The sequence below is a fragment of the Callithrix jacchus genome, chromosome 7 (genome assembly GCF_049354715.1).
Source record: "Callithrix jacchus isolate 240 chromosome 7, calJac240_pri, whole genome shotgun sequence".
Taxonomy (NCBI): domain Eukaryota; kingdom Metazoa; phylum Chordata; class Mammalia; order Primates; family Cebidae; genus Callithrix; species Callithrix jacchus.
In genome coordinates this window covers 16,665,317-16,685,978 of record NC_133508.1, presented here as the reverse complement: position 1 = coordinate 16,685,978, position 20,662 = coordinate 16,665,317, and the positions used below count along the sequence as shown (strand labels likewise).

Genomic DNA, 20,662 nt, shown 5'->3' with positions numbered 1-20,662 from the left:
TCGGCCCCTTGTTTTGCTTTAAATGCTCTAACCCAAAGATTCTCAGACCTTTTAATCTCATGCTCTTTACACTCTTATTGAGGATCCCAAAGCAAATAATGTTTTTCATGTTAGGGATTGAGAAATTTTAAAAAATGTATTAATTCACTTTAACAGATATATGAAAAACTATTCAACATCACTAATCATGAGAGAACCAGAAATCAAAACCACAGTGAGATGTCCTCTTACTCCAGTCAGAATAGCTATTAAAAAAACAATAAAAGATAGAGAAAACAGAACTCCTATATGCTGTTGGTGGGAATGTAAACTTGTACATCCACTACGGAACTATGGAACACAGTATGGAGATTTCTCAAAAAACTAAAAACAGAATTTTCATTTGATCCAGCAGTCTCCCTACTCAGTATCTACCCAAAGACAAAGCAATCAGCATATCAAAGGGATACCTGCACATGCATGCTAATTGCAGCACCATTCACAATAGCAAAGATAGGAGTCAACCTGAGTGCCTATCAACAGGTCAATGGATAAAGAAAATGGAATTCTATAAACAATGGAATTCTTTTTGGCCATAACAAAGAATGAAATCCTGTCATTTGCCGTATATATGGATGGAACAGGGACAAAAGACAGAATCACATGTTCTTTTCTGTGGGATAAAAGCATTTGATCACATGGAGGTAGAGAGTGGACAGTAGATAACAGAGACTGGGAAGGGTCAGTGGCGGGACGTGGGGGAAGCATGAGTAGAGTGGGTTAGAGTACACACTTACAGTAAGATGGAAAAAATTCAGTATCTGATAGCAGAGTAGGATTACTATGCTTAAAACTGCATTGTACTCGAGCAATGGACACGGACACTCTGCATAACATGGTTTGATCATTTTTTAGTATATATGTTTAAAATTTTCACATTTACCTCCTGAATTTGTAGAAATAAAACATAATTTTAAAAACTACAATATACCCCTTATTAATATTAATATAAATAACACTTTTAATAAAATTATTTAAAATTAAGGAGAGTGACATTGTTTTAAATTTTTGCAAATCCCTTTAATGCTTGGCTTCATTACTAGACAGCCGGATCTGCATATATGCTTATAAATTTTGATACAGTATAACATATCATTCAACCTCTGTAAAAGTCTGTGCTTATGAAAGAGTAAGAGTAGGTCAATTAATATCATATTATGAAAATCATTTTGATCTCATGTAGTCTCTTAAAGGGTCTTGTGGTCCCTGGGGAATCCTAAACCACAATTAAAGAACCATTGCTCCAGCCGATCTGTGCCTGTAAGACGCTAGTGACAAAAATACAAACTGTATATATATGCACCTTCTATTAATTTTGGATTTACTAATCCAGAAAGTTAAACTGTCAGCTCTTGCCTTACACCATCTAGATGTTGTACTTAAGGCTACATAGCAAAATGTTTGCCACAGAAATGACAGAGTTAATATTCTTATTACATTAATTGATAAAATATATCCTAATGGAAAAATGGGTAAAACATGACCAGATGGTGAAAAGGATGCAAAATTATATGTACATTGTATTCACAATGAACATAATTGTTAGCCAGAAAGAAATGCTTTTTAGGTATATTATGGATACAAATATATTATTATATTACTTAATGTATGTTAGCTGAAGGGTATAGGTTATGAAAAGACTTTATTATCACATTTTAATTTTCTGTGTTGTGTCTGTTCTGACTTATCCACATTCATAACTTTATCTCTCATCTCTATGCTAATGATTCCCAAATCTTTTTCTCTAACCCTGACCTGTCTCTCCTGTATTCCCGAACCTTACTTCCAGCTATTTATCCCTCTCTAGCTAGAGCACGTAAAGGTTCCTCAGTCCCAGCTTTTCTATAATCAAACTCATGTTATATCTTCATGTTTGTCCAGAACCTACTTCTTAATTCTTTGGGTTAATCACTATTTATCATGTTCCCCAGGCCAGAAGCATTTAAGGAAACTTTGCCAAATTCTTCATTCCTTAAATGCATTGATTTTTCATACCTGTTTGTGGTTTCTTCTGCTTTGAATTTTCTTCTCATCCTGTTTTTGGCCTGGAAAACTATAATATGCTTCAAGAGTCAACTCCCTGTTATCACTTCTATAAGCCTTCCCTAACACTGTAAGCAGATACTCTCATATCACTCTGTGTGTATGTACAGAGAGCGCACGTGTTTTCTTCGTCTAAGGCAGAGATCATTTTCTGTTCATCTTTATTTCCCCAGTCTTAAACACATGGCCTGTGTTTACAGGCGAGACGGATGGCATTAAATGTCCATGTTTTTAGTCTTAGGCAAGTAGAGTCACTGCTACCTAATGATACATTTTACCAGTGATTAGCGTATCTTATCTATTTGTTTTTGGAAATCCAAGTCAATTCAAGTTAGCCCTTTTACATAGGCATTAGGTCTCTCTTTCTTATATTTTTGTCAACAATTGCCTGGATTTCAGGGAGTAAATTCTTTCATTTAAAAAGTTAACATTGAATATCAAGTTTTATAAATACATTTGATGTACATCAAAAGTATCACATTTACCCACCACAAACCTGATTTAATGGTATTTTATAATGAGTAGTACTGTAATGATTAGTTGACAATACTTCTTAATAAATACATGCCAAATTTAAAAGTATAGTTTTGGGTAAAAGTTAAATTTTGGTGTAGTATAAATATATATACATATAAGTATGCTTCATATTTATACACACTACTACAATACTAAGTTTGTTTTCTTTTTTTTTCTTTTTTTTTTTTTTTTTTTGCAGAACTTCTTGGTATACATGAACAAGCAGCTGTAGGATTTTTAACACTAATGGAAGCTTTAAGATACTGTAAGGTAAATTGATTTTTAAGGTACTTTGAATGTTTTTTTTTGTTCAGAAGTCCACTATTGTGGATACTGTTTTGTTCCTATGACAGCACATTTGAGCACAGTGCTATTGTTCCGTACTGCTTTCTTCTTCCCTCCTATGACCCATCAGGGTTATTAAGTGTGGTTAAGCTGGCTGATCATGCTGAGTTTCCTATGCCAAGTCTGTTGTTATTTTTTGTGAGAGGAGGGGCAGAGCTCAGTACAAAATAATACAAGAAAACTATTCTCTTTTTAAATTGACATCTATTATTGAATCTATTCAATTGACCACTGTTATTGAATATTTTATTTTTGGCAAATGGAAGAAGAAGAAAGCACTGTTTCTTTATTACCTAACAAAGAATATGCTCACCAAAGCAACTGGTAATACTTTATCAGGCAAAGAGAAAGAATTGCCAGATGCCTGAAATTCTGACTTTTATCTATTCCATCTGAAAAAATGATTTCACACTAAAAAATATTTCAGGCATTTTATAGCATTAAACTCTTTAACACACACACTAGGGTTAGTGGGACTCTCATGTATTGCTGTTTATTTTATTGTTTTCCTACACAATCTGAAATAACCAGTGGGTACTGTAAATAGCTTGAAATGGGATTTAGATCATGATTGACTTTCAGTTCATAATATGTCATGGTTTGGGAGAAAGAGATAAATCTAATTTTCTTTTCCATTAAAATTTTTTTTTTTTTTTTTACATAGAGACAGGGTCTTGCTGTGTTGCCCAGACTGGTCTCAAACTCCTAACCTCAAGTTATCCTCCTACCTTGGCCTTTCTCCCTAAGTGCTGGGATTACAGGCATGAGCCTAAGGCACCTGGCCTGCCTTCTCTATTTTAGAACAGGGTTCCATAGCAGTGGTTCAGATGATGATTATATCTAATAACAATAGCTGTGGTTTATCCTCTTTCTTTTTTGTCACACAGTGTTTCTTTTTAACGGTGACACTTGAGCACTGGTCGATAGGCATATGATACATTGGATTTGTCCTGCCCTTACTCATTAGTAGTGATCATGTTGTTAAACAGTAGCAACTCTTTTATTTTCGGTGACTTGAATTGTATTAAGCTAAAGCTACTCTGAAACAGCCTGGCAACTAGAGAATCAAACTGCGTCCCCTTCCCCCTAACAGATATGCACACACATTCAAAGATTCTAAGGAAAGTTAAGCTTGGAGGGGTGGGGTGGGGCAGGTGGGATGTACACACATGCTTGCATCTTGCATGAGGCTGGGGGTGGAGATTTTATATTTGGAAATATTTCCTGTGTGTCCCGTAAGACCCTGATGGTCTTTGCACTTGCATTGCTCTTTCCACTGCTGTGCTCCAACCACACTGGTGTCTGTTTTCACTTTCCCAGGCGTGCCCAGCCCTCTCCAGTGCTTGCTCTCCTTTCTGCTTGGAGTCGTCCAGCTCTTGAAATGGATGGCTCACTGTCCCCTTCAGGCCAGACTTGAGATCATATCTCAGAGACTTTTTTCTTAACCAGTCCCTCAGTTATTCTTTTGCAGAATATTTAATAAGAATAATTACTCTCTAATGACCCTTTTTGTTTACTTATCTTTTTGTATCTTGAGTTTGCTTTTCTATTATCTTCCCTAATGGAATATAGACTCTTTGGAAGCAGGGACATTGCTAGGTAAATATTAGGTGCCAGGTGCTCAGAAATATTTGTTTAATGAATGAATGGATATATTCACCAAAATTGGAAGGGTTTCTAAATGTGAGCTTTGCTTTAATTTTTAGGTGGAAAAGTAGAATGTTTTTCTCCTCAGCATCTTAGTGGGAAGTCAGTTGCTGCTGTATATTCTTCTGTTTACATATTGCTGTAGTGCTGTAGCAGTTAACTATGGTTTTAAATAACATATAAGGATTCTGTTAATGGTGCAATAAGACACACTGACAGTTGGTTAAGTGAAAGGCAAAACTCTGTTCCCTACAACAGCAATTGAGAGAGGGAAGCCAGGCAGGGCCACATGCAGGATTGCATCTGGGGACTGGGGTGCAGTAAGCTGGATCCATAGGAGCAGCTATGTACAGCAAGTAGGATGGGGTCAGCTAGGTTGCCTGGGCTCCCCTATAGATGGACTAGTTTGAATAATTCTGGGGGGGCTCTTTGGTTATCCCGAGCAGTCTGACACCTGACTCCAGGGTGATTAGGGTGATCCCCGGAGTGTGGAAGACCTATAATGGTAGTGGTTGGAGTATAAACTTAATTAGCTATGTTTTTAAAGGAAGCTGCCCCTAGCCAGGGCCTCAAAAGTGAGTCAAGAAAACACAACAGTGTTCATCCCTATATAACTTTTCAGATTCTCTATGTTTTACATTTACTTTTTGCCAGATGCTTGGAAGAATGGCATTAAGAAAGTCATTGTGCTTGTGGTAATTTTGTAAATCTGAACATTTCCCCATGCTTTATAAGTGTAGCAGATTTCCCTTTAAAGGTGAAGTTAACATTGTGCAATACCATTTGACCGTACATGCATTAATACAGTTGAGGTGATGAAACAATCTCTCGCTCCCTCCTGCACTCTCCCTCTCAACACACACATAAAAACCCAACAAAGAATAAGGTGCTCTGGCTGCTTTTGATTCTACTTAAAAAAAAAAAAAGATTTATAACTCACATACCATAAACTTCACTATATTAAGGCATACAATTCAGGGCTTCTTAATGTATTCATGAAGCTATGCAACTGTTACCCCAGTCTAATTCCAGAATGTTTTCCTTACCCACAAAAGGAGCTCTAAACCCATTAGCAGTCATATCCCCCTCCATCCAGCCCCTGGAAACAACTACTCTCCTTTCTGTCTTTGTGGGTTTACCTCTTTTGGACATTTGTACCAGTGGAATCATACAATATGTAGTGTTTTGTTCTGGCTCCTTTCACTTAGCGTAGTGTTTTCAGTATTCATCCATGTGTTTACATGTATTAGAGTTTCATTCCTTTTTATAACCAAATAATATTCTTGTGTGTGTTACACCAGTTTTTTCTATTCATCAGTTAGGTTCTTTCCACTTTAGCTATTATGACTAACGCTGCTCTAAACATTGATGTACAGATTTTTTGTGAACATGTTTTTATTTCTCTTTGGTATATACCCAGGATTGAAATTACTGGTCATATAGTAATTCTATTTTTAACTTTCTGAGGATGCGTCAAACTGTTTTCAAAGTAATTACACTTATTTATGCATTCAAGATATTTTTACTATTATAAAACACTCCGTGAGTTTAGCATTCATTTACTCTCTGATCTTATCCTCTTTGTTTTTTATACTTCTTCCTTAAATATACGCTTTTTCTAAAAGAAAGGTTAATAGCTAAGCTGTTCACCACATGAAGCACCGTGATGTAAGTGATGGAAATCTATCAGAGTAGGAGTTAAAAAACCTAAGTTCTAATTCCAGCTCTGTACTGTTGCGTTGCTTAAGATGAGACTAGGTAGAGATCCTGTGTATTTCTCTGATTTCTTCTGTATAAATTGACGCATTTGCACTGCTCACCTCTAAAATCTTCATACACTCTGGAACTGTAATCAGCTTTCTCTCTTTTGTTCCTTTTCTTTTTTGTTTAAGTATATATTTTATTGTATTTTAGGTTTTGGGGTACATGTGAAGAACATGCAGGATTGTTGCATAGGTACATACATGGCAATGTGGTTTGCTGCCTTCCTCCCCATCACCTATATCTGGCATTTCTCCCCATGTTATCCCTCCCCAACTCCCCACCCACTGCTGACCCTCCCCCAGTTCCCTCCGCAACAGACCTTAGTGTGTGATGCTCCCCTCCCTGTGTCCATGTGTTCTCATTGTTCAACACCCGCCTATGAATGAGAACATGAGGTGTTTGATTTTCTGTTCTTGTGTGAGTTTGCTGAGAATGATGGTTTCCAGGTTCATCCATGTCCCTACAAAGGACACGAACTCATCGTTTTTATGGCTGCATAGTACTCCATGGTGTATATGTGCCAAATTATCCCTGTCCATTCTGTCATCCATGGGCATCTGGGTTGGTTCCAAGGCTTTGCTATTGTAAACAGTGCTGCAATGAACATTTGTGTGCATGTGTCCTTATAATAGATTGATTTATAATCCTTTGGATATATACCCAGTAATGGGATTGCTAGGTCAAATGGATTTTCTATTTCTAGGACCTTGAGGAATCGCCACACTGTCTTCCACAATGGCTGAACTAATTTACACTCCCAAGAATAGTGTTAAGAGTGTTCCTGTTTCTCCACATCCTCTTCAGCATCTGTTGTCTCTGGATTTTTTAACGATTGCCATTCTAACTGGTGTGAGATGGTATCTCAATGTAGTTTTGATTTGCATTTCTCTAATGACCAGTGATGATGAGCATTTTTTCATATGTTTGTTGGCTTCATGTATGTTTTCTTTTGAGAAGTGTCTGTTCATATCCTTCGCCCACTTTTGAATGGTTTGTTTTTTCTTGTAAATCTGTTTTAGCTCTTTGTAGATTCTGGATATTAGCCCTTTGTCAGATGGGTAGATTGCAAAGATTTTTTCCCATTCTGTTGGTTGCCAGTTCACTCTAACGATTGTTTATTTTGCTATGCAGAAGCTCTTAAGTTTAGTTAGATCCAATTTGTCTATTTTGGCTTTTGTTGCCAATGCTTTTGGTGTTTTAGTCATGAAGTCCTTGCCTATGCCTATGTCCTGAATGGTTTTTCCTAGGTTCTCTTCTAGGGTTTTTATGGTGTTAGGTCTTATGATCAAGTCTTTAATCCATCTGGAGTTAATTTTAGGGTAAGGTGTCAGGAATGGGTCCAGTTTCTGCTTTCTGCACATGGCTAGCCAGTTTTCCTAGCACCATTTATTAAACAGGGAATCCTTTCCCCATTGCTTGTTTTTGTCAGGTTTGTCAAAGATCGAATGGTTATAGATGTGTTGTGTTGCCTCTGAGGCCTCTGCTCTGTTCCATTGGTCTATATCTCTATTTTGATACCAGTAACATGCTGTTTTGATTACTGTAGCCTTGTAGTAGTATAGTTTGAAGTTAGGTAGCGTGATGCCTCCAGCTTTGTTCGTTTTGCTTCGAATTGACTTGACTATGCTGGCTCTCTTTTGGTTCCATATGAAGTTTAAGGTGGTTTTTTCCAGTTCTGTGAAGAAGGTCATTGGTAGCTTGATGGGGATAGCATTGAATCTGTAAATTACTTTGGGCGTTATGGCCATTTTCATGATACTGATTCTTCCTAACCATGAGCATGGAATGTTTCTCCATCTGTTTGTATCTTATCTCGTTGAGCAGTGGTTCGTAGTTCTTCTTGAAGAGGTCCTTTACATCCTTTGTTAGTTGTATTCCTAGGTATTTTATTCTCTTTGAAGCAATTGTGAGTGGCAGTTCGTTCTTGATTTGGCTCTCTTTAAGTCTGTTACTGGTGTATAGGAATTCTTGTGATTTTTGCACATTTATTTTGTATCCTGAGACTTTGCTGAAGTTGCTTATCAGTTTCAGAAGATTTTGGGCTAAGACGATGGGAGTCTTCTAGATTGTTCCTTTTCTTTTATTCTTCTCTGCTGTTTCCAAACCATCCTTCCTACTTCACTGGCTCAGCATTGCCACATTAGGACACCTAACTCATCCTTCCCATCATAGGACAAAGATACTAATTTCTCTGTTCATGAATAAAAAAGAATACCTATTTTCTACTTCCTTCCTAGTGATAAGAATAAATTCCATAGGGCCAGGGTGGTGGTTAAAGCAGGGGCTGCTGGCTGATTAGGAAAGAATTTTTTGGCCCTGACTGCCAGAAACAGCCACTTGGAATTCCCCAATTATAGGCAGTCTGTAAGAAAAAGGAAAATGCAGCAAATTGTATTGGTAAGATTTGTCATTTTTAAGTTAAGTTTCTGTGTTCATATGAAGGTGGAATTGAATGCTGTGCACATGTTGGGTTTCATAATTCTATTTGTTGAACATTAAGCTTTTTTTTTTTCTTCTCTAAAACACACAAAATGATGTTCTCAAGTTATTGGTATTGTAGTGTTCACAGACTGTATAACCTTGAGCTCAGGGTACAAATATGGCTTTTTATACATTTTAAAGAGATGTTCACATTGCGAAACTTTGAACTTACCTTCTGTCATGAAGAGTCAACAGGACACTTACATACTTAAATGGTTTCGATTTTTTGTTGAGAGATTTTTATATTGTCCTAGATTGTTTGGGAACAAAGATGTTCTTTCCCTTTGATTATTCATAAGTCTACTCATTTGTTAATGTATAATTATGTTTTATAAAGTTATCAAATTTATAGTTTAAGCGTTTGAGGTTTCATTCTGAAATTCTAAGAAGTAGTCATTTTATCAAGGAACTTTAACAAAACCTGAGAGTGACTGTTAGGGCTAAATAGTTATTTCTAGCTGTGTTAAATGTATATTATTGTTGTTTTAATGTCAAGGTACAATATAAGCTCAGAATTGGCAGTCTGCTAACACTCATTTTTACATTCAGCATTTGGTCTCTATGGGTAAGGTGCTCTGGCACAGTACATTATTCCAGTTAAATACATATTGGACACTTTAGTAATGTTTCAAATAGTCATGGGCAAATATGTAAGAGGCAGTATAAATTTTTAATTTGTTTATTTGTTTTATTTTGCTACATTTGTTCTAGGTTGGTTCTTACTTGAAATCTCCAAAATTCCCTATTTGGATTGTTGGCAGTGAAACTCACCTCACCGTATTTTTTGCCAAGGTATGCTTATAGCAGGATTATTTAAAGTTATGACATCAGGCAAACAAGTATTGTAAGTTCATATTTGGTTTGGATCTTTGTGCAAACTTCAGTCTATTCCCATAACAAATAAATTGTTCAAAAATCTCAAAAACTAATACTGGAGAACATACTGTTTTACTGCTCTAAATCTGGAATCTTTTAAACAAAATCTATCATGATTTAGTTATAATTTCTTTTTCTCTCTTTAGAGCTTTAGCTTTTGTTCTTTTTCAGAAATCACTTGTGTTATGGAGAAAACAATTGAATTTTAGATTCAGTTGAAGTTTTAGATTGCCTTTTTTATAAGTAAAAGATTTATTTAACTTAGATGATACATGATATAAAATGTTTTTGTAATTAAAACGTCTCCTTTGAAAAAATTTCTAAAACTATTAATAGCTTAATGGTATTACAGTCAAGTGCTCTTTTAAGATGGACTGTTTCCCACAATCTTAATATATACCTCACTACAATATTGAAATAGCTGAAATATATATGAATATTTTATTTTCAAATTTTTTATTTCTGAGATGGAGTCTCATTCTTTCACCCAGGCTAGAGTGCAATGGCACAATCTCAGCTCAGTGCAACCTATGCCCCCCAGGTTCAAGTGATTCTCCCGCTTCAGCCTCCCAAGTAGCTGGTACTATAGGCACGCGCTACCACACCTATCTAATTTTTGTATTTTTAGTAGAGACAGTTTTGCATTGTTGGCCAGGCTGGTCTCAACTCCTGACCTCAAGTGATCTGCCCACCTCAATCTCCCCAGGTGTTGAGATTACAGGCGTGAGCCACCATGCCCTGCCATATCTGAATATTTCTGTTTCAAAATTCTTACCACAAAGCTGTTTCTAAATCTCAGCTAGAATCTGTATATGATGTTTTTCCACAATTGAGTGGTTAGGAGCTTTGGCCTCAGACAACTTGGGTTGTAATCCCAGCTTTGCCTCTTCCTCATGTCTCTCAGCGCCCTTTCCTGTGTCATTAAATTAGGGATTCATAATAGTACCTAGCTCTTAGAATTGTTATCAGGCTTAAATACAAAGTATTTAGCAGTGCCTAGTACAATTTAAATGGTCAGTAAATCTTAGCTGTGGTCATCATCATCATCATCGTCATTTTTATTATTCAAGAAATGAGTGTTAAACATCTCTGGTATTGTATCATAGGCAACCTGCTAGGTTGCTGAATGTTTGTAGGAAGATACAGAATTGTATTTTTGAGGTTTCTTCATTCTAATTACTCCTGGAGCTTTTTGAGCATGCATTTGTCAATGTAGGTTTATTATTTGTTTCTGTAGAAAGTACAGATTGTATAAATTATACCATAGTCTGAATTGGCAATGCTAAGTTTTGTGAATGTAATTGTGTATTACTGTATTTGCTTTTATTGTGTTGACAAAAGTCTAGATGGGGGTTATAGAGCAAGATACATAATTACCTTTTCTTAAGCACAGAAAGCTATAAAATACAATTCTGAAAGTACAGAGTTACTGATACATTGGGTTTAATCTGAAAGCTTTTGCTATTTATTTCCTTCCTGAAGTAGAGAGAGGAAGTTAAAAGCACGGTGTGAACTACAAAAACTGACAATTACTAATTCCTGGGTGAGGATTTCATCATTGTATAAATTTCCATAAAAGAATTCCTTCTGACTTACACACACGAGTGTATTTTCAAACTAATTTTTAATCCTGTTTATCTTCAACCTTATTCTTTAAGAAAAACTACATGAAGCTAAAAGTGTTAAATATAAAAGATGACAATATTTTAAATCTTAAATTTTATAATTGATATTTAAGAAATGTTTTTGTTGTCAGAACAGTAGAATAAATTTCACAAAAGGTTAAAACAAGGAACAATGTCGAATGAGCTGTGAACTTGAGGACAATATCTGAAAAAGTGAGTGATGTTGATTGAGTTCCTAAGAGTGAAATATGCCCTTCTTTTCAAGACATACACTTTTCCTACCTGTCCTGATATTTTTGTCATTCCCATAGCACTTACCCATTGTGCTGTTGCATTTATCACCCAGCACACAGTTTCTGATTCCCATACAGTTTTCTGTGTGTCCCATGGCAGTCAGTTACCCTTGTCTAGGGCAGGGGCTGTCTCTCCTTCACCTTCTCATTCATAGACCCCAGTCAGGTGCAATAACATGTTCAATTAGATACTTGGAGTTAAGAGAGAAACATAAAAACTCCTGACATGTGGGTGGAGAACTCTTGAATTTGATACTTATTGTTACTGTTTTGAGACTTACCTATGTAGTCTCAGAATTTGGTATATAGTCTGGCACACTGAGGGTGGGAAGAGTTGTTAAGTTGAATGACTAAAACTTGTACAAATTTCCCACACTTGGGTTCCAGTGATGTTTATACCCCCTAAGAATATTTTACATGACTCATTGTGTAGTATCTGTAGATACTTTCTTAGAATAGTCAAATTTGGATTGTTTGAAATGTAACTTTTTTTTTTTTTTTTTTTTGAGACGGAGTTTCGCTCCCGTTACCCAGGCTGTAGTGCAATGGTGCAATCTCGGCTCACCGCAATCTCCGCCTCCTGGGCTCAGGCAATTCTCCTGCCTCAGCCTCCTGAGTAGCTGGGATTACAGGCACGCGCCACTGTGCCCAGCTAATTTTTGTGTTTTTAGTAGAGACGGGGTTTCACCATGTTGACCAGGATGGTCTGGATCTGTTGACCTCGTGATCCACCCGCCTCGGCCTCCCAAAGTGCTGGGATTACAGGCGTGAGCCACCGTGCCCGGCCGAAATGTAACCTTTAAAAGGAGTTGCCAGTGAAGAATTGTTTTTTCCCCTTGAAATAAAAGTAAAACAAAGCTGATAGACTACCTAAATAGTAAATGAGAACAATAATACTTGATCACATTTATTGAGTCTTGTTTTAGATTTGTTAAATATAAACTAGTGTTCATCTAGTCTTTACTACATTTAAAAATACTGCAAATTTTGCTCTCCTTAAAATTATAACAATAGCCATTACTCAGCCATTCCTTCTGTGGTATTTCTACATTTTGAACAAGCAGTTTTGGCTGTGGGTTTTTCTTTCTTTCTTTTTTTTTTTTTTTGAGTTTTGGTGAGTTTGCTTTGTTACACATTCAGTGAACAGAAACAAACAACATTGTTTTAGTATTTCCCCAGCAGTTCATTGTAATTTTCCTTATAAATATTTATGTCTTTTTCTATAAAACTGTTTGTGTATTTCATGTGCTGACTTCTTTGTTCTGGTTACAGTTAAGTAAAAAAAGTCTATTTTAAGTTTATAGTTTTCAAGGCAATCTGTAATTTGGCTTTGTGAAATGCCTGTGAAGAACAATGGAATTCTTCATGTGCCTTACGCAGTGGAGGTGGTAATAGTTGCACGTGTCTTTATTCATTCATATACTCATTTATCAGCTTTTCACTGGGCATATAGTATGTGCCAGGCATTATGCCAGGTGTGCATACAGTGGTGAGCAAAAATAGATATGTACGGGCCCTGTTTTTTTTTTCTTTTTCTCTTTTTTTTTCATAAGGCTTACGTAGTTGAGTGGTCCTGTTCTTAATGGAGGTGGACAGTCTCCTTGAATTAGTTAAGGATGTTCAGATAATCACACTCAAATTTACAAGTGTGCTGAGTGCTGACGAAGCACAGGTCCATGATGCTGTGAGCACTTACTGTACTTTGGGAAAATTGGGATGTTTCCTTGAAAAATTGATGCCTAAAATGAGAACCTGGGGTATCAGATTAAACCAGACAAAGAGGGGGAAAGAGGATTTTCTACATCACAAAGGAAGCAAATTCATGCCGGAAGAAAGAAGGACATGCAGGCAGATGAACTGTGATGAGAACAAACTGAAAGACAGGATCCGAGGGAACGCTGAGAATTAGGGAGACAAGATGAGCTGAGGCTGGAAGAAGAGCAGGCCATGTTACTCTCTGGTACTAGGAGTAATGACAACTGGACTTGTTAAAAATTGGTAGTGGGAGTAGTTTTGGGGGAGGTGGGAAGGAAATGAACAGGATTCAATTCACATTTTGAAAAGGTAGCTCTGGCTAATTGTGGAGAATGGATATTTTGAAGGATAGCTCGGAGAACGGGTTAAAAGAGTCTTCTCTAGTTTTATTTCAGGTAAGCAAAGAGTGTAATTTGGTCGAGGGTAGTGAGGTAGAGAGAAATAAAGTGCGTGGATTTCAGAGATTTACTCCTGAGGTAGAATGACAGGACTAGGTGATGGATTGGATTTGGCAGAGAAGGGGTAGAAATGTCTAATAAGATAGGTGTGGCTAATGATTAGATCTTAGAGCCTTAGAAAATGTGTGCTTAACAGCTTTGCTGTTGTTCAATGTAGCTACTCTGATTAAAGCAATTTGTTCACTATATGCACATCACATTATAAGTAGGATTGGGGAAATGAGAGGTACCTCTCAGACAGGCATGTAGAGAGCTATGCTGTAGCTTCTCTGACATCACTTCCTTCTTGTATTTCCCTCCAAAGAGCGGTGATGGGAGACAATCTACTACATAGACTGATGCACCACATAAATACTGTTTTTTTTGTTTTTGTTTTTGTTTTCAATTTAAAGTTAGCACTAGTAAGAGCTGTCAGAATCATTTGGCCCACATCTATTATTTATGCCAAAGAAACTGGTCCATAGAGGAATGGAAAACTTTTCTAATGTTGCATGGTTAGGAAGATAGAAATGTGATAGCGAAGACAGAGTAAAATACCAGAAGCTGTATTGAACTTAACCTTGTATATGGGGTAAAAAGATATTTGTTAAGCAAATTAATAAAGTCAAAGATGTTGCCAGTAATATTTAATGCACAAATAATTATGAAGGGAACATTATACTACTTCCCAGAAATTATGGAACATTCAAATTTATAGCACAAGATTTTGCTTTATTAAAATGAAGATTTGGCCAGGCATGATGGCCCATGCCTGTAATCCTAGCACTTTGTGAAGCTGAGGTGGGTGAATCACCTGAGGTCTGGAATTCAAGACCAGCCTGGCCAGCATGGTGAAACCCTGTTACTACTAAGAATACAAAAATTAGCCGGGCATGGTGGCAGGCTCCTGTAACCCCAGCTACTTGGGAGGCTGAAGCAGGAGAATCACTTGAACCCAGGGGTCGGAGTTTTCGGTGAGCCAAGATTGTGCCACTTCAGCCTGGGCAAAAGAGCAAGAGTTCATCTCATTAATAATAGTAATAATGAAGAATTAAGCATTGCTGCACGTGTACATGGAAAACCAAATTAAGCATCTATTTAGAAAGGTTTATTCTTAAATTTTAAGTTTAAGTACTAGTTTTATATGTTCTATATACATGTAATTAAATTTTTGTAGGAATGAAAGCTTTATTGTATTAGGTCCTAGTAATAAGTAGGAAGTGCACATATGTTATTTTTTTTCCTGAAACATTAATGGCTTTGGGCAGAGTTTGAGTAAAGTTAACTACATTACAAGTAAGATGAAGCACAAATTGTCATTTTCTTAAATAGTAGCAGCTTTGATTTCTCTTCATTTTTCATGATTTAAAAGTATTACTTTAAAATCAGATATATATATATCTCACTACTTTAAAGACATAGCAGTTTTGGAATAATATGAGTTTGTGTTACTGAATATCACCTCTAAAATTTTCTCAAATATTAATCCACACATAGTCTCATGGCTAGAACTGAAAATATTGTCATGTCAAGTGGTTGACGGCTTTGGCTCCTTTTTCCAAATTTAATAAGTAAAGTTTTTCAAAAATATATTTTGGTATATTTATATACAGGATGAACTAAGGTCTCATCTCTTAGATATGATGAAAGTAGTTTAGTATATTGGCTAAGTTTTAAAATTGTAGCATATTTCTTTTTCAGAAAAAAAAATCTTTGACATTTCAGCTTTGGTTTTACTGTGAATTACGTTTATTTAAATTTGACTAGATTTTCTTAATGAGTTGTTTTTTTCTTTTCTTCTCTACCCTTATACCTAACCTACTTTCTTTTAGAAGCTGAAGTTTGTGGCTCATGTTCATTTGCATTATCAAAATAATCGGCTTAGTTTGAAAAATAAATAGTACCCTAGCATTATATTTTTGAGAGCATGTATTATTTTCTTATTGCAGAAGTCATGTATATACACAGTTGGTCCTTTGTATCCGTGGGTTCTGTATTTGTAGATTCAACCAACCACAGATCAAAATATTTAGAATAAAAAAAGGATGGTTGGGTCTCCATTGAGCATATATAGAGATTTTTTTCTTGTCATTATTTCTTTAACAATACAAGAGGATGTGTGTAGGTTATATGAAATTACTGTACCATTAAATAGGAGGAACTTGAGCATCCATGGATTTTAGTATCCTCGGGGGTCTTGGAACCAATCCCCGTGCACACTGAGGGATAGCATACAAACATAAGAGTCGAACACAGTCTCACTATCTCAATAATAATTAACTTTGGGAATGACCCCAAAAGCACCTTCTCTTTGCAAGTTTTGTCCTACCAAACAAGGATCCAGTTAAGTTTTCTGCATTACATTTGATTGTTTCCTGTATCTTATTTTTCTTTGTCTCTTTTAATTTAGAACTTGATATTAGTTCATTGATGTCTATTTTTATTGACTTTGTGTTTTATATTTATAGATAATCCACTGATCAAATTGTAATTATTTCTTGTTCACTTTGAAAGGCTATTTATCAAACAGCTAAAATTTTTCTTCAAACAATGTTCTTGGTATTATAATACTTTATTATGCATAGTGGGAAACAAGATTTTAAGTAACTGAAATGAGTAGAGAGTAAGCAATTTTGAGTCATTTTACTGAGAATGTTGTTTTTACATATGCCATATAAATTATTCATATGTTTTGTTTTTAACTACATGAACCAGAGAAGGAACTACAGGTACAGAAAAAGATTTTTTACTGAAACTCTGGCAATAATGTTAACTATATACATCTAGTTTTAAGCCTTAGATACTCTTCCAGAGTGAGTGCTGTTGGCCACATGTTTCAACATTTCATACAATTTATTGTACTTTTTAAATAAAGATTCTAGTATTTATCATTATTTAATCTATCACTACTTTAAAACTTCACTAAAACTTACATTTTTCTTTTCACTGTATTATGAGAAGAATGACAGAATACTCTGCTTCTTTGGGTAACGACACAGTACTGCCTGCAATATTTCAGAGTTGCCATGAGTTTCTCTGTGGAAGTAACCATTCCAAGCTTTCTTACATGGTGTGTTTCTCTTAAAATTACTGACCTAATGCCAATAAATTGTTTCGTTTTTAAGTAATTTTATAAAAAGCAGATATATACATCCACTTAAAAATCTGCAGAAAAGTCAAAGTGGCATTAATCTTGCATCATCAAGCTTTAGGGTTTTCAAGTTGAGTAGTCTTCATCTTAGTGATGTCATGTTTTTTATTTGTACCCTTTCACATAGAGAAAGAAGAGGAAGACAGTGACAAACTTGAAATAAACATTAAGATACAGTGATTTCTCAATCAGAACCTTTTTTACTTCTGAAAGAAGTCCGGACCACTGAGTGTCAGGGATCGTAAATCAGATAGTTGTCTGGGAGTGGGAGGAACTTGGAACACACTGGGAAGCAGCCAGGAAGACCATCCATGGGCAGTGGAAGTGGGTGCCTTGTGAGTTGGTTAGTGGAATCCCAATTATTAAGACAATTTCTTTGGTCAAATTGACTAGGTCAGGACCAAATATTGTAATAACCGCAGTTTGGGTATCTCAGTATAACATTCCAGCCAAATAACCCCACATAGACAAAGCTTTTCAGTTTCTCTTAAATATGAGTAGACCACCAGACATTTGACGAATGCTTAATTTAAAAAATGGAAATCAGAACAAAGGGGGAAAAGAGACTCAGAAGAAATTGAGACAGTGTAGGGATCAAAGGAAAACTTCCAAAAACCATAGAAGTTATTACACTGTTGAAACTGTCAAGGCTATGAGAAAAGAGTGCTTGGAGGACAAAAGAGAAAGTGAAAACCTGAAAGAATTGAAAGAAAAAAACTGGGGAAATTTCTCTCCCAGATTATTGCAGCAACCTTCTAACTGATGACCACGCTTTGACCCTTGCAGAGCTGTAGTGTCATCTCAGTTAAGCAGCAAAAATGTTCCCTTAAATGTGAGTCATGTCGAGTTGCTCTTATGCCCAAAACCCTGTACTGGCTCCCTTTCCACTAAGAGTAAAAGCTCAAGTCCTTGGAATCGTCTCCATGTCCCTTCCCTCTCTTATCTCATTTTTTACTACTATTCCCTCCTGTCGTACTTGGTCACACTTGCCTCCTTTCCTTTGCCTCAAAAACTAGGCCGGCCTGCCTTCAAAAGACTTGAGCACACACAGAAAAGATCCTTCCTTTATGTTCTTACTCACAACTCACCTCCTCAGTGAGGCCTCCTTGCCAACCCTTTCTCGTATTTCAGTCCCTTTCCCTGTGCCCTTTTGGCTAACATGTCCTCCCTTGTCTGTTGTCTTTCTCTCTCTCAATATAGACAGATGTAGATAGTTATTTAAATACAGATTTTGTAATGGCTGTGAAATTTATATAACATAAAATGAACTATTTAAAAGTGAACGATTTAGTATGTTCACAGTGTTGTGCAAACACCATTCATATCTAGCTCCATAACATTTTTGGCACCCAAGGCATCAGTGTTTCATCCCTCTTTAGGGCTGAATGATATTCCATTATATGCATATGACACAGTTTGTTTATCTGTTCATCAGTTGGAGGACGTTTGGGTCATTTCTACCTTTTGGCATTTGTGAACAGAGCTGCTGTGAACATTTGTGTGCAAGAGCTGAGTATCTGTTTTTAAATCTTTTAGGTATATACCTAGAAGTGGAATGACTGGGTCATATGGTGATTCTCTGTTTAACTTTTTTTGAGGAACCATCAAACTGTTTTCCGCAGCAGCTGAACCATTGTATATTCATTCTTACCAGCAGTATACAAATGTTCCAGTTTTTCTACATCTTTGCCAATACTTGATTTTTGAAATTATTATAACCATCCTAGTGGGTGTTAAGTGGTAATTGTAATTTTGGTTTATGTTTCCCTAATGACTAATGAGCATCTTTTTATGTGCTTGTTGTCCACTTGTATATCTTCTTTGGATAATTGTCTATTCAGGTCCTTTGCCTGTTTTTTAATTGGGTTGTTTGTCTTTTTGTTACTGAATTATAAGAGTTTTTAATATATTCTGGGTACCAGATTCATACTAAGTATTTACTTGTTTTCTATATTATCTGTCTCTCTCAGTAGTATGCTCTGTGAGGGCAGGATTTTTGTGTTTGTCACCTACTGTTTGCCAGTTCATAGAGCAGTGCCAGGAACAGTGTAGGTGCTCAGTGGCTTTTGGTTGACCAAATACATTGTTGAACACACTGAAGATCAGTCTTAAAAAAAACTGTGAGATAGCCATGTTGTTACTTGATAAGTTGGGGTCAGGAGGTGGGCTTAAGATCGCTAAATAGTCTTTGATCATCGGAATTCAATAGATCTCTGTCTTACATGGAAGGCAAATAGAAAAACTAGCTTTTACTTTCCTACCTGACCAATACAAACCACCTATGTTATTCAATAGAAACAGCTGCCATGAGTATTTACAAGCAAGCTTTGTCATACCTATATGCTGCAACACGTTCAAAATTTACTTTCATGATTTGAGGATGGTTAAGAAAATTGTTTCTATTCAGTAAAATAACCTCTTAACTGTTTCTATTTTTTAAATGAACAATTTACTTTTAGGATTCAGAGTCCTTAAGTATATTTTTTAAGAGCACTAGTGCAGGTCCATGATTTGGATTTTCAGTCCCAAAGTGTTAATATACCTACCACTTTATATTTTATATATCCAGGGACCCAGAATTTACGTTTTTAGTTGTATTGGAGCCCTCTTCCTAACCTCTAATCATGTAACACGTTTTATAGAATTAAAAGAAATTGTTCATAAGTCAGTTTTACTTGAAAATCAACATTAAAAATAAATTTATTTTATGGACAGATTATAAAAATGTTCAGGATTGATCATTTATAACATTTCTTTCATGAAGAAATATTTTTTCTTAGCTTTTTAAATTTAAACTGTCTGCCATGTTTTATAAATCATCTTTTCTGTCTGATAAAGACAAAGTCATCTTGCTAACCCTCTGTCTCTGTCAAACAACAAAACTGTTATTGTACTGCTTGACATAGTATCCTAAGGAGTCTGGTTGTGAGAAAGCATCCAAGCTGGCCCATGTAAATGAGAGTTTTATAGTTAGTACTGAGGGAGAATATCACAGAATCTAACTTCAGGAACCTTATAGAAACTGCATAGTCATCAAGCAGCAGGGTTCCCACAGAACTTCTAATAAGAGGATGCGGGTGAAGTGAAATGCAGTACGTAAATGGACCTCTTCAAAGAGGGAAACTTAATTCCTACTAAGTATGATGGAGAACTTTCCAAGCAGGTCATCTGAGCAATGGCAGAAAAAGATCTGTACGTGGAGACGGAATGTGCCCTGTGGGGGTGGGTCTTCAGAAATTGTATCACGGCACATTCAATGAGGTTATTTGAAAACATGTGAACCTACTGCACAGGTAAAAAGAAATATATTTTGAAAAGTAGATGCTAAGGAATACAGAACTTAGGTTTAAACTTAACTTTTTGAATTGTCTTTCCTTAATTTCAAAAGAAAAAACTAGTTCTTATTAGATGAAGGCTGTGTATCATTTGTTTTATAATATGTTAAATATTTCAGGAGTCAGGTCTTTCAGAGTAATACTTAATTATTTAAATGTTCAAATATTAGGGCATTTGTCCTCTTTTTTCTCCTTAACCATCATTTTCCCCATTGATTCCTCATCTTTTATTTTTATATTTGGGTTTAAAGAATAATTTATTTGGATCACTTTCTTAATTTCCCTTGAAATGGGTACTAATTACAAAATTAATTTCCAATGCAAATTCAAAATGGGCACTTTTAATTTGAAAATA

At 35.9% G+C, this 20,662-nt stretch overlaps 1 protein-coding gene across 7 annotated transcripts in view; it reads left to right on the top strand.

Moving 5' to 3' along the window:
- MINDY3 (MINDY lysine 48 deubiquitinase 3) overlaps positions 1 to 20,662 on the top strand; it is an 87,953-nt gene that overhangs the window by 34,009 nt on the left and 33,282 nt on the right. For 6 of the 7 annotated variants that reach the window (XM_078329532.1, XM_017974079.4, XM_035306855.3 and 3 more), the window contains 2 exons: positions 2,798 to 2,868; positions 9,547 to 9,627. In XM_078329532.1, coding sequence (XP_078185658.1) covers positions 2,798 to 2,868; positions 9,547 to 9,627 — 152 coding nt within the window. The remainder of the gene's footprint in view (positions 1 to 2,797; positions 2,869 to 9,546; positions 9,628 to 20,662) is intronic. The other variant, XM_035306856.3, reaches the window with a different exon arrangement.